Below are 26,958 nucleotides of genomic sequence, written 5' to 3'. Positions count from 1 at the left end.
TAGACGATTTCACGAGGAAATCAGTGGAACCACTTCCGGGACCTTAAAGTTTTGTATGAACGGAGTTATAAGCGTTTAAAGTTTCCAAATTTTGTCCGACCTATCCATTGACTCAATCCACTGTGAGGAAATTATTCCCAAATTTTGTACACTGAATTTTATATTTTGTATATTTTTAGGCGTTTCAAAAAAAGGAATGTCGGAGCCAACCCATAGCTAGGACGGAAGTCGCATTTATTTTTGTAAAAAGTTCAAACATGAAAAAGAGAAGACAAGGGTTAGAGAGTCAACAAAAACTGCAGCTGTAACATGTTTTGGGGAGTTTAACTCCTAGAAACATTCATAACGTGCTTTTCACCGTGTTTATTGTTCAATCAGAATACTTAGTCCTATAGATGTCATAAATAAAATTCTAATCATTCATTTAAATATTTTTTTCTGTTTGACGATTTTTTTTTCAAAAAAGGTTGAAAATGTTCGAATCTTGTACTGTAAACTGTATTTACTTCGAGTAGCATTGAACTCATCTCACAAATAATGAGTCACGCGGAATTTATTAAACCTTCAAGTTTAATCAAAATATTTTGGGAAAAAATGCTCAATCAATTTTGAAAAGTTAAAATAAAAATAGGTGGCATCACTTAAGGGTACAATTTTAGAAAACATCAGATTCGGTTAGAATGTATAAAAGGTCTGTTGAGTATTGACACGAGTGAAGGGGAAATTTCAACGTGCATATTTTTGTTTCGTGAGAATTCTCAAAGCTATGGAACAAAATGAAAGAAGACACATGAAAAAATCGCATTAAAATAACGGAATTTTCCATCTTCCATCGATAGTAAAAACGAGTGAATCACTGAATCATGTCATATGTTCTAGTGCAACAACAAAATTGAAAATATTAATCTTTGGAAAAAATGTTGCACTCGATCTTTTAGTTTTATTAATCGTATTTTACGCAGCATTTTGTTCCGATGATAGAGAAAACGAAATGCATTTTACACTATGTGCAATTTGAAATATATTTACTCCGTCGTGCTAAGGGAAAACACCTTATAAACCTTCAGGTGTCGCCACATTTTCATTTCCAAAACACAATTCTCCTGGTAAACTTAAAAATATTTATCATCCAATTTTCTAGATAATGTTGTTTGCAATTTCACACTAAGTTCCTGAAAATTTCAAGGAGAAATATCCGTAACTTTCCTCAAAAATAAACATTTTATTAAAGGAAATTTGGCAACTCTCTAAAGTTCATACGGCTTTCTTCCTTCGCACGGCAGTACTGGCCCATTTCCCTAACAAGAAAAACCAAAGATGCCTTTATTTACTATTTCTTATGATTTACTTCGAAATGATGTAAAAATCATTGTCCCATGAGATGTGTCGGGTTTTTATTTGTATCTCGCAATATTTTATATGGCGCTCGTACGATGAGGTTTCGTGAGATGAATATGAATGGGAGAACAAAATCAAGACAAAATTCAAGACATTTAGACAGTTATGAAGATAGAAAATAAAGTTCTTAATACGGCTTATAGCTTGTTCGTCGACGTCGCATCATCGTGAACGGCAGGCCCTTTGCTTCCAATCTTGCGTTCTGCAACTATCAAACAAAGTGGACAAAAGTTAGTCCCATGTAAATAAAAATGACTTTAGTTATGAAATGGTTCACAGGGCTAATTTACGTGAAAAGAGCGAAACTGCATTTTATGTCGCCTAATTTGACCCAATTTTGCAAGAAGGAGCTATCATTTGGACACGTCAAGTAGAAAGGAGCCAAGACACATCAGCTTTTGCCTTTAATTGGGCAATTACATTTTTTACATGAAAACGGTTTTGCGAATTTTTGTGCAGATTTCAGTGAATTTTCTGCAAAGTACGAATCTTATTCCGTAAAATTTACGAAGGGATCCGCACAAAATTTTTCTTGTAAAAACATGAATTTCCCAAATGTATTTGACAGTCGGTGATGTGGCTTGGTTCCTTTCTGCTTAACGCGGTCCGAATAGTAGTCCCTAATTGCAAAATAAAGTCCAATCACTCCTCATTTCGTTTATTTTATTTCAATTTTTCAAATCTAATCTAAGAGAACTGATAGAATGTAACTGATTGTAAAAGGTAATAGGACATTTCGTCGACGATTTTTTGTCCGCGCACCTGTTTTTTCCAGTAATTTACGTCCAAGCGTTTTTTCAGCACGGGAGTTTTGGTTCACGTGCCAGTTGAGACCCGAAGTTAATTGGCCCACATATACATACAAACGAAAATTGCTCACGTTTTTGGATTAAAATATATAATGTCTTGGAAGGATGAGGGCTTCCTTGTTTTTTTGTTTTGTCTGTTTGGTCCAACGGAGAATAAAACATAGTTGAGAGTTTTGGTAAAAATGGGGAAGCGTCAATTCCATGAGACAAAATTCACTAAAACTCTCTACACCTCTTTGGTGTAACAGGACTTAAATATCTTTCATGAAATTCCCACCTTGTTATACCTGAACCGGATAAACCTCTATATTTGCCTCAGCTAAAGGCTCTTAGACTTTTCCTGTGTACGATAAGTATCTTGATTTATTTTGCGAGGAAAGATCTGTACTTTTAAAAGACACCTGCATTCTTAATACGTTCAATTTCGTATAATACTGTGCAACACCTCTGTTGTGAAATAGTTGCTTCAGGTGCCGCCGCACGGCGCGGCGGGCGGACAGCCAGCGCGGAACGCGCATTGGCGCCTACAAACCTAAGTGGATACTTCAAGCATTGTGCAATGCGTGAAGTATCCACTTAGGTTTGTAGGCGCCAGTGAGCCTCTCGCGCTGCCAGCACGCCGCGCCGCTCCGCTCTTTTAGGCTTTAATATTTATACTCGCATAGTCAGCGTTTTTTAACTCATGATTTTGAAATGTTTGCACACTCTGCATTGATTTATTCTCATTTAAATTGATGGGGAAGAAATATGTATCAATTTATTAAAGGAGAATAATAATTAATGTGTTTCTTTTTTAAATATTGGTGGTTTCGTGTCAAATTTAATGATTTCCAAGGCACTTCAATTTTTTCTTTCACATTTTGTGCTTTTATTGTGCTGCAGCAAGGTGCTGCAACCAAACGCTCAAAATTTAACGTAATTGACTCTAAAATATCGATGTACAAATGGGTTAAAACTAAAGATTGAGTGCTTCTTGGTTTTTTCCTCTTTTATTCATTTTTGCAGTTTCTGTCGGCACAACTGCGGCTTATTGAGATTAATGTCGCTTGGAAAAGGTTTTACAAATATTTGTGAAGTTTTGAAAATGTAAATGTTTTCAAAATGAAGTAATAATTTCGTAAAGAAAAAATTAAAAAAATAAAAAAAAGTACCAATACATATATAAGGTATATTGTACATCGAATATTTTAAGGATAGAAATAAAACCAAATATTCACCAATGACAGTTTAAAAAGATGATTCAAAAGGAGAAAGTAATAAAATTGTATTTAGAAAATGAGCAACCATTACAACACCTTCTTCTCTCTTAATTTCCCATTTCCATATTGTCAATATAATTTTACATGCCGACTAAACGCTTAGACCAAGTCACTGTTGCATATTTTACGCGTGAGCGTAAACTACTGGACTAAAAAGGTGCGCGGACAAAAAATTGTTGACAAAATGTCCTGAAATCTTTTAAAATTACGTTAAAAAAATAAGCTTATGAAGTATGAAAGAGGAATTTTACTTAATTTTGGTTCCAAAAAAAACCACGAGAGGAAATTAGGCATCATCTGACGAGTTAAGAATAATCGTATCACATTTTGCAATAAGTAACCACTATCTCTGGCTCTTCCATAAAAGCACCTTTCTGCATAGGAAATCCAGTGGCATGTATGTTGTTTCTAAAATAAGTTGAAAATAAAGGGTTCCTTGTTGCAAAACGTAGTCAAATTCTGGGTGGAACCTTGTTTTAATTAGATGAATGAGCCAGATTTAAATTGTTTGACCCCTCAAAGCCCAATCTATTGAAGTTATTAATTTGTCACCATATGATCCGTCACATGTTATGTAAACTCAACAACAGGTTTCTTTCTCTTTTTTTCGGGTTAAATTGACCCGATGGAACACTTACCCCGCGTGCTGTATGGGGCCTCACGATACAAGCTTACGATAAAGGTCTAAAAATATAAGCTAAAAAGTAGTCAGAATTAAATTTTTAAAATGAAGAAGAAGAAAATCAAGTGTCAACATATGTAAAAATAAGAGTTCCGTAATGCGGTCTCGTTTCTTAAACTTTTCTCCCAAATCTAAGCAACACCTCACTAGCAGCATGAAGCAGACCATTGTGAGTTTTTGCCGCAAGCCAAAGCGCCTTCAATTTGGACATTTATCAAGCACGAATATTTGTATCTCTGCGCCGTGAACAACGAGCGTGGGGATGTCTCATATTTTTGGAATTTGATATAAGTTAAGGTTGAACTTGCTCAAAATATACTATGACGATTCCATTTTGAAGAAAGAAGAAGATGAAAATTGCTCACAAGTCTCTCAAGTGCCCTAAAAGGCGCACGCCTAAGGCTTGGTGTTTTGGCGAGAGGTGTGTTTGATATAGAGGTTTTTCCGGTCGGAAGGCATAATCTGCGCATTTATCCTCAATTGAATCTTCCTCGTTTGGTTTGCGATTGAAAGGATGCAAAAATGATTTGCATCGTGTGCCTGATGGTGTTATTCCCTCATAATTTTAGCAGCTTAGTTCGGCGATGACCTCCGTTTTTCCCATCACTCATCAATCCCCCCGGAAATTGAATTATCAAAAATCACGCATTCCTGGCATCTGAAAATGTTTTTCTCTCGGGAAAGCTTGTTCTTTAGGAGATATCCGAATTTTCTGGGAAATGGAGATGTTACATGTGTGAGGACCTGGCGATTTGATTGTTGATTCTTATGTAAAAGTTCGCAAGAAACACGATGGTGGCACTGGTTTTCTCTGAAATCAACTCCCAAGCTCAAAAAAAGCTCTCAAATTTAGGCCAAAATGGAGGGGATATCCCACGCTATCCTGAGAGTCCACCTCTACATCAAGACAAACTCTCCATGCAAAGATAGGGAGCGAATACATTAGCAGGGTTGCCGTGTTTTCAGTTTTAGAGTCCCCAAATAAAGTGGCAGCCCTGTCAATGTATTTGCTCCCTATCTTTGCGAGGTGAGTTTGTCTTGATGTAGATGTGGATTGTGGACTCTCAGGATAGCGTGGGATATTCCCTTCATTTTGGCCTCAACTTGAGAGCTTTTTTTGAGTTTGGGAGTTGATTTAAGAGAAAACCAGTGGCACCACCGTGTTTCTCGCGAACTTTTACAAAAGAATCAACAGTCAAATCGTAAATACCTCACACATGCAACATCTCCATTGTTGGGTATTAAGAAAAATCGCAGATCATTTTCGGATTCAGCGCTGAAAATTACAGGTGCACGTGCATTAATCATCAATCACCCTTTTCCCCTTTTTTCCCTTTTTTCCCTTTTCTCCTTTTCCCCTATGACTGCTTCAAAGACTGCTGAGCACACATTCTTTGAATGTGGTGCCTTTCAGAAGGAACGTAATATGTTATTTGGTCGCCTTGGAATGCTTACTCCGGAAAACGTGGTGGAGAGTATGTTAGAGTCTTCGGGTAATTGGAATTTGGTATCAGGTTATTGTAGGGAGGTTCTGATGAAAAAAGACAGGGCAATCAATCCACCCATAGAATTGCCATACGGCAGAGCCGGGTCGCCTCAAGCCAGCATGAGCACCTAGTAATTAAATAAATGAATTCTTCTCTTGTTTTTCACCGTCATATGTAATCTTGTAATTTTATTTGTATTGGCACGAAACCTGTATGTACCTAGGCTCGGATGTAATACTGTAACTTTATTCTCTGTCAGTTTTTCTTTCTTTCTTATGTTACAAATATTATAATCAAAATGTATGTGCTTTGAAGAGGTAATAAATAAATAAAAATAAATAAAAATTCTCCCTTTTCTCCCTTTTTTCCCTTTCTTTTAGCTTAAATACATCCAAATGTGGATTGGTGCCTTTCTGATGGACTCGATCCATTTGTCCCCGGTCCATTCCCATTTTCATGGTGTAAGTAAAGGAGTTCGAAAAATTTCACCTTTTCAAGGGCGGCATGCTTCTTGAGGAGTTCGAGCCTGGCCTCTTGGATGGCCTCCCAGAGTTTGGCCTCGGAGAGGATCTGCCTACTTATCTCCTCGACTGGCTCAGCGTTCAGATCTATCAGGGGCATCGACTCGTCGGACCGTTTCCTCCCGCACCCTATGAACAAACACAATACAGTGGCGTGGCGTGCTGTGCGATATATCGATTGTTACGTAATTTAAACCTATGGAAAAGGATCGATAATCAGGGTGTTCGCAGCGAACACCTTAATAATCGATTCTTCACCATAGGTTTAAATAGCAGAGCAATCGATATATCGCAAAGCACGCCTCGCCACTGACACCATACACACATTTTTAACAATGAGCCTCTCTCGAAATTTAGCTGCAGCAAATATAAAAAATGTCTCCCATACCGCCGTGGAAGCGAAGCGAGCAGTAAGTATCAAATTTTCGGTGTATTAAACGGTTGTTTTCAATTCGCCTTCAGTTGCGTCCGCAGCAATTGATGTTACGAATATGTTGAGCGTGCCGATCTGAGCTCATTACATACTTGACTCTCTGAAGGCGTTTAATGTGTGAAAGTAGAGCAACCTGTCGGAGAACAACAGAAGCGAGATGGAATGAATCAATCATTACTTCGTTGGTTCTCCGACAGATAGCGCTACATGCGCTCATAAAACGCCTTCAGAGAGTTGAGTATGTAATGAACTAAAATCAGCACGCACAACATATTCGTAACAACAATTGCTGCAGACGCAACTGAAGGCGAATGGTTCGGTTACAAAAAAGAGTACATGATAGGTAGTCTGTATGTAACGAGAGGGTATGTATTCGATCGATAGGAATCGAACGAAAAAAAAAGGTGATCAGAGCAACACCGATTCAATGGACAAATAAATAAAAAAAATCGGACCAAATGCAGTAGGAAACTTGCAGTTACTATGAAATCTCTAATGCGATATCTTGAAATTAGGGTACATTTTTGTCGCTTTTTTTTTTTTTTTCTTTTTGCTTCAAACCACTGCGTATGGAACATGCGTGCCTTATACTTCTTTTTGAGCTGATTTATTTTTATGTAATTCATTTCATCGTGAATACGTCTAACTGTAAATAAAAAGGTAGGATTAGACCTCTCTGAAGGCCTAGATACACACGGCGATTAATCGCCGCTAGTGAAAGACGAAAGCCAATGGAGAGTCTTGATTTAAATCCATTGACGTCGATATATCGAAGTCAAGGCTCTCCATTGGCTGTCGTCTTTCACTCGCCGCGATTAATCGCCATATGTGTCTAGGCCTTGATATGCTGAACGTGACTTTTGTGATTTGCATGGAATAAATTCACTCATTTGGCTTTATCCCGTGTCAAATGCAATGGTCCCATTTTTCTCCCTTTAAACCGAATGTCAGCCTCATTTAATGAGCTGCCCAATTAGCTTCACTGATGGAAAGCATCATTATTTGTTCAATTTCTCCCACGTTCCTCTGTTTTATTAAAAATAAAGTGCAACGGCACACTACCCCGAGCTTTGATCTCTTGTGACTGCTAATTAACAATTAAAAAATATCCGCATGCCGTGCTGGCGCGTAACACGATGTCAAAGAAACACCCCCATACTGCCGTGCTAAGGAAAAACGCCATATGAACCTTCAGGTGTTGCCAAATTGCCTTTGGAAAAACACGAATTTCCTGGTAAACTCATGAATATTTTCCCTCCAATTTTTCAGATAATTTTGTTTGCACTTTCACCTACAGTTCCTGAAAATTTCAAGGACAAATATTCATAACTTTCCTCGAATATAAATATTTTATCTGGGGAAATTTGGCAACTCTTGAATGTTCATACGGCGTTCTTCCTTAGAACGGCAGCATACTGTCATGCTAAGGAAGAACACCGTATGAACATTCGAGAGTTGCCAAATTTCCTTCGATGAAATGTTTATTTTTTAGTAAAGATATGTATATTTTTCCCTGAAACTTTCGGGAACTTCAGGTGAAACTGCGAACAAAATTATCTGAAAAACTGGAAGGAAAATCTTTAGAAGTTTACCGGGAAATTCGTGTTTTATCAAAGGAAATTTGGAAACGCCTGAAGGCTCTTACGGCGTTCTTCCTTAGCACTGCAGCAGAAATTGGGGTGAAAATGTTTTGCGTGATTGCGTGACACTTATTTTTCAAATTTGGCAAAGCGTTGGTGAGAGCATCTCGATTTTGACGATATAGAGTCCTCGCTAATAATTCATTTTTTCGCAGAAAATTAAAAAAAAAAAATTCCTGCTTCAAATGTATGTTCAATATTTAGAATAGAGTTAACAAAAATTAGCGAGAAGCTAAATAATAATGGAGAGTGATTCATGAGATGAAACCAACTTCATTGGGAATAGAGGGTGTCTAATTTTCGATGAAAGCAATCAATGTTTTAAATTATTTAATTCTGATGAAGGAAATTTTTGAAGCCTAATTTTGCTTCGAAGTCGGAAATTCGAATTTGGGTACAAAGTACTTTCTCACATTTTCCTCGGTGAAAATGAAGGTCATGCAATAAATTGAACCCGACTCAAAATCTGTAAAATCACAAACTGAGGTATGCGTTTACCGACTTTGTTTATTTGATCTGTGCGCATCGGCGGATCCAGCAAATGGGAAACACCGTATTTCCTCCATTTAAACCTATGTTAAATAGTCGATTCTTGTCAGAACACCTGGCCTTTACAAGAATTGATACATTTCCATAGGTTTAAATGGAGGAAAACAGTGTTGCCACATCGTTTTGAGTCACCATCGGCCGCTCCCGTTCCGAAGAATATTGTGGGAAAACTAGGCTGTAAATTTAAATTTGAAAAAAAAAAAAAAAAAAAAAGTGAGAGAAAACAATGTTGCCAATTTGCTGGATCCGCTAACGATCTGTGCGCGCGGATAAAAAAGCGTCACTAATTCCCTGATTAAGTGTGATATTTCAGAAATTTCGTAACCAATACTGGATTCCTTCCAGTGTTAATTGGACTGCATTTTGCAATTTGGAACTATAGATTCTGGCTCATCTGAAAAAACACTTATGTGCATAGGGAAACCAATGGCACATACGTTGTTTTTAACCGGGCCAGAATTTATAGTTCCAAATTGCAAAATGCAGTTCAATTATGCGTCTGGTTACTCTTTGCATACTTTTTTGTGCAACGATCTGAAAACGCATGATTTACGGGAGCCTTCTTTGAATTAGGTTTTTTCATGAATGTGAATGAAATTTTGAGTACCTGTGAAAGCATTGCAGAAGGGTTTCTTCTTTTTTGGGTCGTACACTGCCTCTTCTAGCTCTTGATTATATGCCTGAAAACATCAAAACACTATATTTTTTAGTAGACGGCGCGGAGGGCAGAATTCACTTTTCAAAGTAACGGTTACTTAAACAAAGACAGTACTGCCGTGCTAAGGAAAAACGCCGTATGAGCCTTCAGGCGTTGCAAAATCTCCCTCGATAAATCTCGAAAATTTGTAAATATTTTCCTGCGAATTTTTCGGAGGGTTTTGCTCATAATTTGATCTAAAGTGTCTGAAAGTTTCAAGGAAAAATATTCATAAAGTTCTTCAAAAATGAATGGTTCCCGAGAGGCAATTTGGCAACATTTTAATGCTCATACGACATTTTTCCTCAGCACGGCAGAGTAGATAAGTTGCCAGGGGTGAGGCATGGGGGGTGAGGGGGGGATCGCGGTCATCGATAATTTAAAACTATGGTGAAGAATCTATATAAATAAAATCGTTGGGGGTTTCACTGTAACGCTTATTTCTGGAGTTCTACCGGACCGATTTCGACGATGCTTGACTCTGGTTAAAGCCCTTGACGTCCCGATGTCCGCAAAATTTTCAGACTACCAAATTTTTCAGCCTCTTACGCTTAAGACGCTTTTAAAGCCAAATCCACCCCCCTCCGACCTTAAGTTTCCGAGAGTTGCGGTATGTTTCCGTTGTAACGCCTAATTTGAGAGATCTACCGGGGCGATTTTTACGATTTTTGGGTCGACCGCAAGCTCCTAGCTTCTAGATGCTCGCAAAATTGTCAGACTTCCAAATTTTTCAGACTCTTCTTCCTAAGACGCTCTTAAAGCCAAATCCACCCCCCTCCGGCCTTAAGTTCCCGGGAATTGGTTATGTTCCTGTTGTAACGCCTATTTTGAGAGATCTACCGGGGCGATTTTTACGATTTTTGGGTCGATTGAAAGCTTCTAGCTCCTAGATGCTCGCAAAACTATGAGAATTTCCAATTTTTCAGCCATATCTGTGTAAACCGCTGAGAGATGCAAATAGACCCCTCTCCATATTACTACTACACAGCCTTCACCCAACGCCGAAGGTCAAACTCGGACTCAGTCTCAGCACTGCTCTGTCTGAATAATAGGAAGCCGCCCCAGATACGTGGTTCCATAAAACTGTCGAAGCGGTGCGATGACATGGGTTTTCCCGTCCTTTTGTGTAACAACCCTCGAGCCCGAGACTGCTCGCTACGGGATCGCAGCCCTATTGTCTCATATGCCAAACAAAATCTGACCCTCAAAATTTAAAGACAGTAAAAATGCAATTTTTTCTATCATTCGGAAATTGTTTTTACAGTGTATATTTTTCGATTCGCGGTGAAATTTTGAGCAGAATGGTGGTCAAACTAATGAAAATACATAATTCTACGGTACACTAAGATCGATACCACAACTGCTGCATTTATAACTTGCTGAACGATATTTCCGTTACTTATCAACATATCACGACGAAATTTAGTTCATTGTAATATACTTTTTTAGCAGAGCGTAAATTTACTGAGAAAGTTGAAATCGAACCCGATGAGAGAAATTTCATCAATTTTTTTGGAGCTCCACTAGGCCGAGCAGGAAGGGAAAAAAGGATGACGAATTGAGATCTATTGCTGCCGCCTGGTCTCCTGACTGTCCAGGCCCAGCTGTTCTTGAACGCTTTGACGAGATTTTGTCGGCAGACGAGTCAAAACATGATTTTCCGACCAGGGAGCGACATCCAAACCTCGCGCTTATCCTCTCATTGTATTTTTATTGGAGTTATGTCCGAATACTTTGAAGAAAACCGAAAATGGTCTCTTTTTTAAAGCGTAGTGTTTGCAATTCTGCCCTGCTAAGGAAGAACGACATATGAACATTCGGGAGTTGCCAAATTTTCTTCGATAAAATGTTTATTTTTGAGGAAAATTATGAATATTTTCCCCATGAAATTTTCAGACGTTTTAGATCAAATTAAAAACAAAAGTATCCAAAATTTTCAAAAATTTTCCTGAAGTTTAGTGGTTTTCCAGGGGAAATTTGGCAACGTCTGAAGACTCATACGGCGTTCTTCCTTACCAATGCAGAATTATGTTTGTCCCTCCCGTTACCCCTACATCAGCTACCTTTATCGAAGAGCAAAGGAAAACCGTGGGAAAAAACAGGAAACAAAATGTTTTCAGGACTGAATTGCTTCCTTTGAATTGCCTCCTCTGAGTTGCTCCGAAAATCAGTCTATTCGTGTACGCTGCCAACTTAGCTGCATCCTGCATCTCGAGAGCAACACTGATTAGATTTCGAAATCTCGCGACTTTTTGAGAGGTTGCCCATCGCTCATCTGCTTTCGTCGGATACGTTCTTTTACGGTTATGTTAGTTGATCAATGGGTACTTAACAATATCTGCTCAATTTTTCTTTCTTTTTTCACGGAACAGTTCCGATTTGTGAGTGTCCGATATTGAGTGATACTATTTTGCCTCTGTATTCGCGAGATACGTTCTTTTGCGGCCGCGCCAGTCGATGAATGGATATTTAGCAATTTCTACTCATACTTTCTTTCCTTTCTTTTTTTACGGAATATCCTCGGTTTTTTAGTGTCCAACCCAGTGCGAGGCTATTGTACACCTGTTTTCGCCAGAAACGTTCTACACAATTTCTACTCATATTTTCTGGGTGCAAATGTGCGAGATTGTTGCGTCCTGTGCATGAAGTTTGTCTCTTTTTAGTGCGTATACTAATTAATGAGTCTAATAATTTACACATTCAAACAATTCACTCGAATTTTTTACGCAGAATGTTCCTTGAGTGAGTAGCTAACGACTAGGAGGAGTAACTCCAAATTTACATGTATTTTGCCGGTCAGTGCCGAGTAACCGAAAATCCTTCTTTTATAAGGTAATACGTTTTGTACCCCGTTCGTTCATACTTTTGCGCGAAATTCATTTGAAAATATATCCATTTATATGATGGCCAAATGCATGAGATGCTTTTTTTCATGTAACATTCGAAATTGTCTCTTTTCTTAAGTCCTAAACTTCTCTACTACTGGCGCCACCCGACGTATGATTGTTTAAGTCTGTAGCTTTGGCGTGGTGTTGGCTGGAGTCCTGGAGGACGCCAGTGAGCTACTCCTCCTGGCCAATACCAAGTGCGCAGGGCTTACATTGTCATATTCCGGAGGGACTTCGCCTTATTTAACTCATAGTTAATGCCCCCCCCCCCCCCCCCGAAGAAAAATCCCTTACAGGAAAACTATCCATAATGCTTCTTGGCAATTTCGCGTAATTTCGTTTTTCTTTTGAAAATTTACAAGGAAGATCATTACGGAACTGAAAACAGGTAAACTAATTTAGGAAGGAATGCCTCTCGTATTCATGTATTCAGAAGAGTTCTTATTGGATTACATTACTTTATCATCTTTTTGCATTTACGGCACGGAATACGGCTCGCTTGCGAGCCGTAAGTCACTCGCGAAGCGAGTGACCGGGGGTCCAGGGGGCGGAGCCCCCGGCTAGACGCGAGGCGAGCGAAGCGAGCTACAGCGGCTAGTCGATTATAAAGGTATTCGTCGCAAACACACTGTCTATCGATCTATTTCCAGTGTTAAATGGCAGATCAATGGATGTGTAGCAAAGGACGCCATGCCACTGGTTCCTTGCTAAAAATGGTAAGTGCAAATGAGTAGAAAATCAAAGTCATATGAATAGAATATCAACTCATTTGAAAAGAATTTCAGCTGATAAGAATAGAATTTAACTCACAAGAGCAGAATTTCTCTATCCAGTTATCGTCAACTCATATGACTATAGAGATTTCAACTCACATGAGTTCAGCGTTCAATCTACCGTGTCCGATGTCTCAAAAACTAGTCACCGCATCAAAAAAATCATAAGAACAAAATGTTTTTATTTTTCAAATTTACTTGTTATGTCGGTGTCTCTTGGTCAGAAACAGCACTTCTGAAAAATGAAAACAATTGAATTTATGTGAGTTAAACTTTTCTACTCTTATGAGTAGAATATTCTAGTGATATGAGTAGAATTTCTCCTCATATGAGTGGGATTTCTACTCATATAAGTCGGAGGTTCTACTCATGTGAGTTGGCGAATTCTGAAGAGCGTACTCGTCATTTTTAGCACGGATTGCCAGTTTGGTTCATCCTGAATTTCCGAGCGACTAAACAAGACTTAAAATTGAGTAACCTTCGAATCCTGCTATTGTAGCCCTTGAGGTTTATTCGCTGTGAACGGCTGTTCCCGTCAACAATCGACTGACGCGACGCGCCCACATAATAATTAAGTTAAAAAATTAAGCGAAGCGAACAGGCAAAGTTGCGATGAGGCTCCTATCCATGCCTTGTTTGCTTACAAACTCGCAGAAATGCGCCTTCAGAGGGAAACATTTTGATTTTCGCCAACTAATTCGGCAATTCTCCCATACCTAGGGATATGCCAAAAATCCCTTTTTCCTTGCCATAAGAAACGGTTTGTCGTTTCCGAATGAAAAAACGTAATTTGATTCCATAATCGAATCAGTGAGAACGAAAATGCACCAACTCGAAAAAATGAAAGTAATCATGGCATACACAAAACTGCATCGTTGGTGAAGAGTTTAGTCTGAAAAAAAAAAGATTTTTGGTGCCACAAGTACTTTAGGATACTTCAAAGATCCAAGTTATAGAGCAGATGCTTCAACTTTGATGACCTTTATAAAAAATCACTGTCTTTAATGAAAATTGAGTATTTTCGAGTTACCGAGTTGGTGTGTTTTCGCTCTCACCGATTGAATCGTATAATTGACTCAAAAAAATTCTGCCGTGCAACGCAAAAACGCCGTAAACGCCATTTTACATTTTTTGAAAACAATGTATCATCGCAAAAAAAAAAATTGTGTACCTAGGGTCAATATTTTTACAGAATTAGTTTGCAAATACTATCAAGAACTTAACCTGAAATGAGGTGCATGGGTGCAACAATTTTTATTTTATTAAGTGCTGAGCTCCAAAGAACAAGGGAAAATCTTGATGGATTTACGGCGTTCTTGCTTAGTACGGTAGTATTCCCGAGATTATACCAGCGCAAATTTTTTTTTAGAAATTCCTCTGATTTCTGCATGAGGTCGAAAGGAAAATCAGCGAAATTTCCAGTTAGAGATTCCCAAGATTCTCCCGTTAAAATGCAATTCGCGCGAGGAAATTTGGCAACATTGGAGTGTCCTTACGTTCATTCGTGAGGAGAGCGACGACTTGCGCCAAAATGGGATTCACACGGGTCCGTCTGGCGCGAATTGGCGGCGCCATGCACTCGGCGCACCGCACCAGATCGCTGAGACCAGCTTCGACTCCCGGGAAAACCCGGTGATCGCGCAGCGCACCGATTTAATATTCCAAATTCCTCTTCCTGGTTCCTGATTGGCGGAGGACAAACGGATCAAGATCTATATAAGGTCCAGAGGTCGCTGGAGGGTTATCATTCGCATTCTCATCGACCAGGAGGACACACATAGGACATTCGACAACCCGTAATAATGGCATTTGATGGAGAACATGGAATCCCGGATTTCGAACAACCGATGTCCACCGAAGACACTCCACAACCCGAGACATCGGCAGGTGAAGAAAATCAGGGGAACAGGCAGGTTCTGCATCCGCAAACTCGGGAATTCGTCTTCCGACTCATTCAACACTTCGAAGAGGAGAAGAAGAATGGAGGACCCTTGATGGATGTGGCTAAAGTTTTGGAGAGGACTGCAAGTGCACTCCGGATAGGTCTATGCACCGTCAAGCGAATCAAGAAAGAAGGCAGCCTCGCGAAACGCCGGAATAAGAACAGTAGGCATTCCACTCCTACTGTGAGGCCTCTCTCAAAGTGATTTGAAATTTCAGCGCGTCACACTCACACGTTAAAACGGCCCTTTTTAGGGCCACCAAATAAAAATGAGCACTTTATTTTAATACTTGGACGTATTTCTATCAAACGGACCTAAGCGCCATAGGGTGAGGAAGGTAGAGGGGGGCTTGGATTGGCGGCGGAATCGGGCGTCGAGCTTATTCCGTCCTATGCTCGCAATGCTTTTCCGTGGCGCTTTGTTCCGTTTGACAGAACGCGCTATCCGGGATTCTAAATTCCTCAAAAGGAACTCAAATTGACGCTTAGTTCCGTTTGATAGAAATACGTCCAATTAATAATGAGAAAATTGATTATTCTAATTGGATCGCATTTAGCAAAAAGGAACCAGCGCTCTCACATTGCAGTAAAATTGTTGCAACTTAAGAAGGTTCGAAAACATATCTCGGAATAGTAATAGTTTTTGCCTCTCACCAAAAGATTGTTAATTTTAAAGGGAAAATAACCGTGTGGATTTTAACACTGTACATTTATTGAGTATTTGAAAACACTAGCTGAAATCGCGTTCGTTCCTTCTCGCCTAATGCGATCCAAATTAGAGTAATTATCAGTGGCGTGGCGTGAATGATCGATGATTGATATTTCTCCATTTGAAGCTATGGTAAATAATCGATTATCAAGTCGTTCGCTGCGAACACCCTGTTTATCAATCCTTTTCCATAGGTTTGAATGACAGATCAATCGATATATCGCAAAGCACGCCACGCCACTGGTAGTTATATTGGAAAAGTACGGACACGTCGGTAATGGGTCAGTTGCGTTGGTTAAGGAATCGTATTTCGATGGCTGATTCTTGTAGATCAGCCAAAAATAATAAGATCTGCTTAAACAGGAACTTTCTACGTTCAATATTAATCGAGATATCGCACCTTCAAAAATCCGGTTTATGACGTCATCCACCGCGGTAGTCATACCCTTGGTTTTCTTCCTTGGTTTCATCAATCAGTGAGACACACATTTGCACTTGTTACTCAACGTGAAACTTAGAAGAAAGCAAGGTGGACGAAACCAAGGGTGTCACTACCGCGGTGGATGATGTCATAAATCAAATTCTTCAAAGCGCGATATTGAACGTAGAAAGTTGGTCGTTGGACAATTCTCATTGTTTTTAGCTAATCTACAAGAATCAAGCATCAACACACGATTCTGCGACCAGCGCAATAGAGAATTTGCAGGTGTCTGAAATTTGATGAATTTCGTGTTTAAGTGGACACTACTGAGTGAACTAAACACGAGGATACCTTTGGTTCATGAATTGAACAATTATTGGAGAAGATATGGCAAAATGATTTAATCTGCAAAAATACGTGTGTTCAAATGGAAGATGCCGCCAGATGACGTCACTAGGCAGTGCATTTTCTCATTTTTAAATCTATTTTTATACTATTTCCCATATCAGAAAAATCGTATAAAAAATACTGCGAAATTAGCTCTTCAAGCACGTTCAGATGAAGCAATAATAAATTTCTCAATTGACCCATTCAAAACTACTCTTAACCAGGGTGGCAAAATTTCATGAAAAATAACATCTTGAAATTTCGCGTTAAATATTTCATGAAATAACAGAAACGTATGAAAGATTTTGAGAACTACTGGCTCCTTTCAATGTTTCGCAAAATGTAAAAATTGTGATTTTCTTCTATATCTGCGTGTTTGGGTGCGGGTTGCGTACTCTAACCTCTGAAAAATATGAAATATTTCACAGCTTCGTGAAATTTTAAATCTTCCGTTTCTTTCTCACGTTTCATGCCACCCTGCTCTTAGCTTATCATTTCCCAAAATGCGAGTTTCAGCGTTTCTTTGTCTGAAATGGACGTATTTCTGTTAAACGGAACTAAGCGCCATGGAAAATCATTGCGAGTATACTGCCGTGCTAAGGAAAAACGCAGTATGAACCTTCAGGCGTTGCCAAATTTCCTTAGATTAAACACACAGTTTTGAGAAAACTTATGATTATTATTCTTCCAATTTTTCAGATTATTTTGTTCGCAATTTGACCTAAAGTTCCTGAAAATGTCAAGGAAAAATATGCATAAATCTCCTCAAAAATAAACATTATATCGAAGGAAATTTGGAAACTCTCGAATGTTTATACGGCGTTTTTTCTTAACTGCCGTGCTAGGCAAGAATGCCATAAATCCATCAAAATTTTCCCTCGTTTTTTGGAACTTAACAGTTTATAAAATAAAAAACTGTTCTATCCACGCATCTCAAATTGTCAGGTTAAGTTCTTGATAGTACTTTCGAAAGAATTCTGTAAAAACATTGACCCAAAGTACACAAAATTTTCTGCTTTGATACATTGTTTCCAATAAATGTGAAATGGCGTTTACGGCGTTTTCACGTTGCACGGCAGAGTATAGGACGGAACGAGCATTGCGTTCCGCAACACCCGCCAATCCAAGCCCCCCTATCCCTTCCTCCCCCAATGGCGCTTAGTTCCATTTGATAGAGATCCGTCCAAATGTGACCAGTGGCGTGGCGTGAATGATCGACTCTCGATAATTCCCCATTTGAATCCGTAGTAAAGAATCGATTTTTAAGGTGTCCGCTGCGAACACCCTACTTATCGATCCTTTTCCATAGGTTTAAATGACCGATCAATCGATATATCGCAAAGCACGCCACGCCACTGAATGCTACAATGACTTACTCTTTTTTGAATGACGACGTCATCAGCCTTTACGAGGGCGAAGAAAAACGAGAAGACAGCGAGGAGAAGAAGACAGGGTAACGACTGGGACCACCGCATACTACAGTAGTGAGCGTTGACCCTCCTCTGTTATGAAGCGGATCGAATGGGGCAAACTTGCCTCCGGTTTCACCAAACGTGTGCTCAACAGCCAATCTACCTGGAAAATGTGAATTATGTAAATAATTTGCAGGAACAAGGAATAACACTAAAAAAAATAGTCCTGAACATAATGTAATAATTGTATAACTGTATGTGATAAGGTGGTACTCTGCCGTGCTAAGGAAAAACGCCGTATGAACCTTCAGGCGTTGCCAAATTTGCCTTGATAAAACGCGAATTTCCTGGTGAACTTAAGAATATTTTCCTTCCAATTTTTCAGATAATTTTGCTCGAAATTTCACCTGAAGTCCCTGAAAATTTCAAGGAAAAATATTCATAACTTTCCTCAAAATTAAACATTTAACTGAATAAAATTTGGCAACTGTCGAATGTTCATACGGCGTTCTTCCTTAGCACGGCAGTACTGTACTGCCGTGCTAAGGAAAAACGCCGGATAGACCTTTGCTAGTCGCTAAAATTCTTTAATCAAATACGTATATGTTTAGGAAAACTTGGGAATATTTTCCGTTCAATTTTTAAGATAATTTTATTCGGAATTAGACCTTTGTTATCTGAAAATTCCAAAAGAAAATATATGTAACTCTCCTCAAAGATAAGCGTTTTATTGGAGAAAATTTTGCAACTCTCGAATGTTCATGCGCCATTTCCCTTAGCACGGCAGTATACCACTGTCAGCTACAGCGGGTCGATTATTAAAATTGATAGAAAAGGCTATAGACAAAGAAGACAAAAGGGATTTGGAGGGATCCTATTGGTGGAAGCGGGTGGTTGCAATGGGCAAAGGACGTGGGTGATAGACTAACCAATGGCAATCCACGGGAGACCCGATAATTAGTCCATCATTTTCTCCCTTAGTCTATCAGAGCCACCCGTTTCCACCTATGGGATCGCTTCGTACTCTCTATGTCTTCTTTGTCCATCGTTTTGTCTATCAATTTCAATAATCAGTCCGCTGGTGGTATCTACTGATGAGGTCGAAAAAAACCCAAAACTAGCAATCCCGGCGTGACCCCAGCTTAGTGCTCCAAAGCATCTGCCATAAGCTGTGCACTCTCCTCGCCTCCTTTAGTTTTGTACTGATACTCATCAGAGCTCAAATTGTTCACTCTTCTTGAAATTTTTGGAATTTTATGGCATTGCTCTCCTCCTAAAATAGCAGGCCCCTTGCACTTTTTCACCACCTTGATAATTTTGAAGAATTTAGATGCACTGGAAATAAAATCTTTGCAGAGGCTGTTTCATTACTTACATTTGCTGAGTAATCAAAACGAATGAAACAAATTATTAAATTATCCTGTTAATCTTAGTAATCGAAATGTTGAGCAAGTGATTGAGCGGACCTGGTATAATTTGCAAACAGTCGCCCAGCAAAGTGCTGGCCCCAACATTGATCGATCATCAGACGAATTTCATTCTAGCGTCTGGATGCAACTATTCGAGCTCCTGGGATGTCCGCGTTGCATACCCACGGAGTTGAAGGCGTTTTGACTGTCCAGAAACTGACCGCTTCACCTTAGACCGCGGCGCGGCGCAGAGCAATAAAACCAGGATCCAAAAGGACAGACCGTCGTTAATTCTTCGTTCATATTATCGTGCTGGGGAAAACCACCGTATGAGCCTTCAGACGTTGCCAAATTTCCTTCCGTAAAAGGTGAATTTAATGGGGAAATTGTAAATGTGTTTCTTCAAAATTTTAAGATAATTTTGATCCCAATTTATTCGGAAATTTCAAGTAAAAATATGCATAAATTTCCTCAATGATGAATATTTTCTGGGAGAAAATTTGGCAATTAACATTCGAATGATCATACGTCATACACTGAAAAAAAAATATCGGTGTATTTACTAAGAAAAGGGTAAAATTACCAAGAATTCAGGTTTCTATTTGATCCATGTTTTTTTCTTGGTAAAATTACCATTTATGGAATTGGTAATTTTACCAAGAAATCTCGGAAAATTATTGAACTTTCTTGGTAATTTTACTGGACTTTGGTAAAAACGTCAATATTTTTTATCGACTGTGGTAGAATTACCGAGATAAAATGGCAAAGTTACCGGGAATTGATTACCAATAAAAGTGGTATTCTTACCTGAAAAAACAGTAAAAATACCGGTTTTTAGGTAAGCTTACCAGTCTATCTTGCTAAAATTTCCAATAATTGGTTAAAAAAGTGAGATGGTAAAGGTACCAACGGACCTTGGTAAAAACGCCGGTATTTTTCAGTGTACGGCGTGTTTCCTTAGCACAGTAATATACTAATTTAACCTAACGCAAGGGAAACTATTCGCGCAAACGACTTGAAGTTTGCGCTTTTCGACATTTGCACTCTTGAAATTTCATCCCGAAGTTTTCCGATCCGATGACCAGGCCAGTTGCCGGTTCGACCCTCGTGACTTTTATTGTTAGTCGGATGACGACTACAGTAAAATGTTTCCAAGTATTTCTGATTGAATCAGTGAGTTCGAAAACACACCAACTCGGTAACTCGAAATTGCTAGTTTTTCATAAGAGTCGGTCAATTTTTATAAAATTCATTGAAGTTAGCGCATCTGTTCCTACTTGCACCTTTAAAATGCCTTTAAGTGCTCGTATTTCGGCACCAAATATATCTTCCTTAGACTAATTTCTTCATTTACTGTGCGGTTTCGTGTGTATCTTGATTCTTTCCATTTTTCCGAGTTGGTGTGTTTTCGTTCTTACTGATTCAATTGTTGTCAAGATGTTTTAGACGTAAAAGTGCATCGTGCAGTTGTTTTAGATGCAATTTTGATGAGCTAAATCTTTTTTCGAACCCGTAGGATTGAACGTGAATTTCGCTTTGTATATACCTTCATCACTATATTAATTAGACCGCGTTGAGCAGAAAGAAACCAGGCCACATCAACTTATTTCTAAATTTAATTTTACAATCTAGTTGTTTGAAAACAGTTGGGTGAATTTTTGTAAAAATTTCAGTGGAGTTTCTGCATAGTTTGTAGCGAATTCCTTCAAATTTTCGAGGGAATCTGCACTAACGTTCTCTTTTAAAGAATTAAATCGCCCAGTTAAAGACAATAGCTAATGTGGCTTGGTTCCTTCCTGCTAAACGTGGTCCAATTAAAAGTTATCTTAATTAAGTGAACATGACAGTGGCAAAATCTCCACCAAAAACTGCATACCGACCGTCACTAAGTGGAGATCTCCTCAAGGTTCTTTTATGTCCGTGCAGATGCTTGTCCGAACGTCTCAACCTATGAAACCTGCCTGCCTCAGTTTTACTGGAGAAACCGGACCAATTGCACCTCTACGGGATCTCAGTAACCTAAAAAAGGAATTTAGTCATGAAAAAATAAAATAGTTTCTTAAGAGAAAGAAAGAGCCGGCCAAAATGATTCTAAGCACTAATGTCAGCTCACGCGATTCAACACGGAGACAAATAAATCACCATGGAAAGGAATGGATTTTGCAATAATGGAACTTATATTTGGACCACGTTCAGCAGAAAGGAACCAAGGCACATCAGCTTTTGCCAAAAGCGGAGCAATTTAATTTTTACAAGAGAACTTTTGTGTGGATTTTGTTTTGAAATTTTCGGGGAATTTGCTTCGCACTAGGCAGAAACTTTACTGAAATTTGCAAAGAAAAAAACCGGACAACCGTTTTTATGTAAGACATTAAATTACCTACTTAAATTTGATGACAGCTGATGTGACTTGGCTCCTTTCTACTTAACACACACACTAACAGGCACATTTCGATGGCCAAATTGCGGAACAACGTATTTTCGGTTGCGGCATTGCAAATTTACTGCCATACACTATTTTCCACTTAGAAAACTAGACGACGGAATTTCTTGATTTTTCTTCTCTGTGAGCGAAATATTCTGTGTTTTCAAGCGATGAGGTTGCCATATTTGTCCTCGAAAAAATAAATAAGGAGCGTAGATTGGACGTATTCTGCCGTGCTGTAAAAACGCCGTTGAGCCTTCAGACGTTGCCAAGTTTCCTCCGATAAAAATACCAGAAATATTACCGAATTTATACCAGGAAAATTGTGAATGTTATTTGCCAAAATTTTCAGACAGTTTTTCACAGAATTTAATCTAAAATATCTCAACATTTCAATGAAAAGTATGCATATATTTGTCAAAAATACATGTTTTATCAAGGGAGGTTGGGCAACTCTGCCGTGCTAAGGAAAAATTCCGTATGAACCTTCAGGCGTTGCCAAATTTCCTTAGATTAAACACACATTTTTGAGAAAACTTATGATTCTTATTCTTCCAATTTTTCAGATTATTTTGTTCGCAATTTGACCAAAAGTTCCTGAAGACTTCAAGGAAAAATATTTATAAATCTCCTCAAAGATAAACATTTTATCGAAGGAAATTTGGAAACTCTCGAATGTTCATACGGCATTTTTCCTTAGCACGGCAGAATTCTCGAATGTTCATACGGCGTTTTTCCTTAGCACGGCAGTATTTCAGCTAAACGGACCTTTAGACGAGAGGAAAAGATGCGATATCTCAAGAAAGCTGCATAAGAAACAACTTAAAAGTGGGCGTGATTCACTTTTGAGAAAGGTCATAGCGGGATTTTACATTCTGTCGAACGGAACTTTGCGCCAACTGAATGCGGCACTCATGGGCCGTGGACATGGGGAAAGAGCGTTGTGGACAGGGCTCATGAGTTAAAGCGGGCAACGAACGAGCTTCGTCGCCGCTGACGTCACTACCGCTTTATAATCCCCATTCATTCTTACGGCCCGCGACTAACGAGCACACCCCTTCTTTCCCACCTAGTTCTGTTCAGCAAAAATACGTCCGATTTTGAATCACCGGAATGACATTACGTGGTTTTGCACACTTTGGCCATCAATATGCTGTTCTTAAAATGTGTCAGATATAGTAGTTCCCGATTACGAGATGTAGTCTAAAAGAAAAGTTGCCTTTGTCACAAAAGAGTAAAATGGACGTATTTCTATTAAACGGAACGATGTGCATTATGACGTGAGCCCTGTTACGCATGTATTCTTATGGGTCTCAGGGCTCATGTCTTAATGCACATAGTTCCGTTTGATAGAAATACGTCCAAATGATTTATGAAAGTTACCCGTTATTAAGTTGCATTTACGTTCCTCACAAATAAAATGTCTTGCTATGATGATAATTTTGTGTTTTGAGAAGGAGAAGAGTTTAAGAAACATGTTTTTTATACCTCAAAAACCAATGATAACAAATGAAATCATTGTTTAGGTGATGATTTTATAGTGGGGCCATGTGTCATACTCTTTTGTGAAAAAAAACAAACAAACAATTTTTTCGATAGTGATTACTTTGTCTCCGTAAAGCATGTTTTTTCCTAGTCTTAATGTCAGTCCTCCATGATTGTCGGAAGAAAAATGACAGTTGGATGAACTCGTCAAAACAGACACCACGTAAGCGCGGACATGACATCAAGGAGCTTCAGTGTTTGAGAAAACCGTTCAACCTTGCATTCAGTCGCATGTTAGTTTCAGACGAATAAATCGCTCCTTTTTTCCTTGTTTCCAAAATTTGTATCAAATCGATGGTTAAAGTGCGAAACCACATATCTCCGTTTTCGACTTTGCAGACCTCCTGACATACATCATTGTTTTTTTTTTTTTGGAAAACAAGTGAATATAATTTCTTGAACACTTCCTTGATTTCTTCCTCTGGTAGCAGAATGTTCTGTTTAAATTTCAAGCTATAATAAAGTTGACTCGTTTCTCTTAGAGAAAATAAAGTAGAATCGGAGACTCTGAAACATCGCATGGAGATTCATGGTTTCGCACTTCGGTCGTCGATATAGTATGGTTTGTCAAGTGCATCGAGAATAGTGATTTAGGAAATACAACTATTTAACTCTCCAGAGGAGAAATTGCCTACATGGGATAATTGAAGGCGTTTTCTAACGATGACTACATACGGCTTATCGTTATCAGAATCGACGAGGAGAACACAATTAGTTTGAAATCTAAAATGCTGGTCCTTGTTGGCTTGTATCTCTTCGAAAAAATAAATTAAGAGCGGAAATTTTGAAACACTTTGGCCATCGAGATGTAGAAGTTCAGCAACCCGGCACGAGAAAAATTGATCGCAGCGGCACACATTATGTAATTTCGAAGACTTTTCAAGATGCATCTTGGTTTATTTTTGCGTTACCCTCCCCTCCTTCTGGAATGATGCCACGCGTAACTTTCTGGGACTCAGGCGTCAGTTTTGAACAATCTAAATTCGCTAACCCCACCTGTATATTCTGTACACTCCCCCCCCCCCATTCGTCCTCTGTTTGATCGGAATTTAATGAGTTCATGCGTGCATCCTACATCACTTCCGAGGTTAGTTCACCTGCAAGGAAAGCTGTTGTCGAACAGGATTATGAAGTCCAAAATGTCGTCTTCCGCGGAGAAACTTTTCGATTTTTCTGCACATTTTGGCAGCTCAGCCAGGCTTTTGATTGGATATTGTCGGCTGGAGGGACTTTTTCCGCATCCTGTTGGGGGGAGGGGGGGGGAGTATACGCCGCAAGAGTCTGCTTGCGTGCTGAGCACAAATGGACGTATTTCTGTCAAACGGAACTAAGTGCATTATGACGTGAGCCCTGGTATGCATATATTCTTATGGGCCTCAGGGCTCATGTCTCAATGCACATAGTTCCGTTTGACAAAGATACGTCCAAATCATTACTCCTCAAACCATGAGTCGCGGAAAGCATGTAGTAGGATGGAGAACATGGCTGACGTGGCAAATTAACTAGCAATCAACTTCCAAAAAGTCCATATTAATTGCATTTCCAAAATTTCCTCCTTCATTTTGTAAATGAAGTGGTGTGAGTTTTGGAGAAAACATCTCCCTGGATGAAGTTTTCCGGAACGGCAGTCTATGGAGCCGTCTCAAAATGTCTACTCCTAGTTTATTACTTCGAGGAGGAAAAAGCTACCTTAATGGCTTGAAAATATAGTCAAGGACCAGCATTTTTGAAGTCAGATCAATCGTGGTTTCCTCATCAACTCTGGCACCGGTCCGCGTTAGAAAACGCCTTCAATTATCCCATGTAGGCAACTTCTCCTCCGGAGAGTTAAAATAGTTGTATTTCCTAAATCGCTATTCTCAATGCACTTAACAACTTGCACTATATCGATGACAAATTGCGAAACCACGTATCTCCATGTGATGATTCAGAATGTCCGCTTCTATTTTATTTCACTGAGGAGAAACAAGTCAACTTTACTATAGCTTACAAATTATACTGAAAAATCTGTGACCATGCAGTAAAGACGAAAAATGAAGAAAGTTTTCAAGAAATTATTTTGACTAGTTTTCGAGAGAAAACATAAAGTAAGGCAGGAAGACTGCTTGGTCGCAAAGAGAGGTAAGCGGTTTTGCACTTAAGCCATCGATGTATGACGCGAGGCTGCTATATAGCCGTGCTAATAAGGAAAAACGCTGTATGAACATTCGAGAGTTGCCAAATTTGCTTCGATAAAACATGCATTTTTCATGACATTCATGCACATTTTTCTTTGAAATTTTCAGACATTTGAGATTAAATTGTGTAAAAAAAATTATGAAAATTTTGGAAAAAAATATTTACAAATTTTCTAGTAATTTCGGTTTTTATCGAATTAAACTTAGCAACGTCTGAAGGCTCTTACGGCGTTTTCCCTTAGCACGGAAGTATAGCAGTCGTACTTTATTCTCAAGTAGATCTTGTATTCGTAAAGTTGTGCACCTTTTCAATATTATTTTCCTCGCCAGGTTCATTTGAGCCTCAGACCTTCCAACATTTTCGTTAACCGTAGATTATGATTGATGAACAACTCAAATAAAGAAAAGAATTATGAATGGAGATCATGGGATTTTTGAATAGAATCATGTATAATGATTCTTGTAAAATAAAAAATTATAATGGGGTTATGTGTGATCTCTTTAACAAACAGTCGTCGTTTCAGACTATCAAAAGATGATATATTGTCATTTTAGGACTTCAAAACTGCAAAGTCATTGTACTCATTTTACTATTTCCATTTTTGTTTTTTTTAAATAGGATAAGTTGCAACTTTGAGAACCCCTTCGAATGGCTTCAGAACTTACCCCGTTCTAAATCGGATCAATAAAGAAAGAAATGTAAATTTAGATTTACGATTCTCGGTCATTCACCTCAGAGACGGTGTGAATCTCATCCACAGCTCAAGCATTCAATTTATCTTTCATTCCGGTATAAATGTTTCTAAGAATATCAATAAAAATGGATTATGTTATACAAAAAAAATACAGACAAAATTAGAAAAAGTTTACTTTTTCATATTTTTCAATTCTTTTCAACAAAGAAAGCAAATCGGTTTAAAGCAAATAACATAAATATAACCATTCAAGGAATAAGGGACCTCAGTCCACGAAGACAGCTTTTTTGGAGAGCGAGTTCTTTCAGTTGAGTCGATCAATCCATATCTTATTATTTGACAAGCAATCTGGTAACCCGAAGAATATATATCGCGCCGTCAACTAAATATTTTTGTTAATCGAAACCGTACGAATCCATTTCAATTCCATCATTTCCAATCCTGCAGAAAGTCGCTTTATGAGAAAAACAGTATTTTAAACAAGAAACTAGGTTTTTGGAACTGCTTAATTTACCCCCTCCCCCCTTCTTCCTCCCCCTCCCTGCCCCAATGACTTTGATTTGGTTCGGCATATCTTGAATCATTTTATCCCTTTTTTTAAAACACCCCTCTCAGCTCTGTTATTAATAATTCAATTTTGAGTGTTTTTGTCGACCAAGGCCCCATATTTGGACCGCGATTAGCAGAAAAGAACCATGCC

At 38.8% G+C, this 26,958-nt stretch overlaps 1 protein-coding gene across 4 annotated transcripts in view; it reads right to left on the bottom strand.

Annotated features, from left to right (window-relative positions):
* Window positions 1-215: 215 nt before the first annotated feature.
* CCAP (Crustacean cardioactive peptide) overlaps window positions 216-26,958 on the bottom strand; it is a 60,384-nt gene continuing 33,641 nt past the window's right edge. Inside the window, exons 2-6 of one of the 4 annotated variants that reach the window (XM_072304109.1) lie at window positions 21,293-21,435; window positions 17,972-18,170; window positions 9,386-9,458; window positions 6,125-6,285; window positions 216-1,606 (exon numbers count right to left, since the gene is read on the bottom strand). In XM_072304109.1, the coding sequence (XP_072160210.1) occupies window positions 1,526-1,606; window positions 6,125-6,285; window positions 9,386-9,458; window positions 17,972-18,070 (414 nt within the window). In that variant the 5' untranslated portion in view covers window positions 18,071-18,170; window positions 21,293-21,435 and the 3' untranslated portion in view covers window positions 216-1,525. The remainder of the gene's footprint in view (window positions 1,607-6,124; window positions 6,286-9,385; window positions 9,459-17,971; window positions 18,171-21,292; window positions 21,436-26,958) is intronic. The other 3 variants (XM_072304107.1, XM_072304108.1, XM_072304110.1) reach the window with 3 other exon arrangements.

Source organism: Bemisia tabaci, chromosome 9 (genome assembly GCF_918797505.1).
Source record: "Bemisia tabaci chromosome 9, PGI_BMITA_v3".
Taxonomy (NCBI): domain Eukaryota; kingdom Metazoa; phylum Arthropoda; class Insecta; order Hemiptera; family Aleyrodidae; genus Bemisia; species Bemisia tabaci.
The sequence above is the reverse complement of the archived record's forward strand: the minus strand, read 5'-3'. Positions and strand labels throughout refer to the sequence as shown.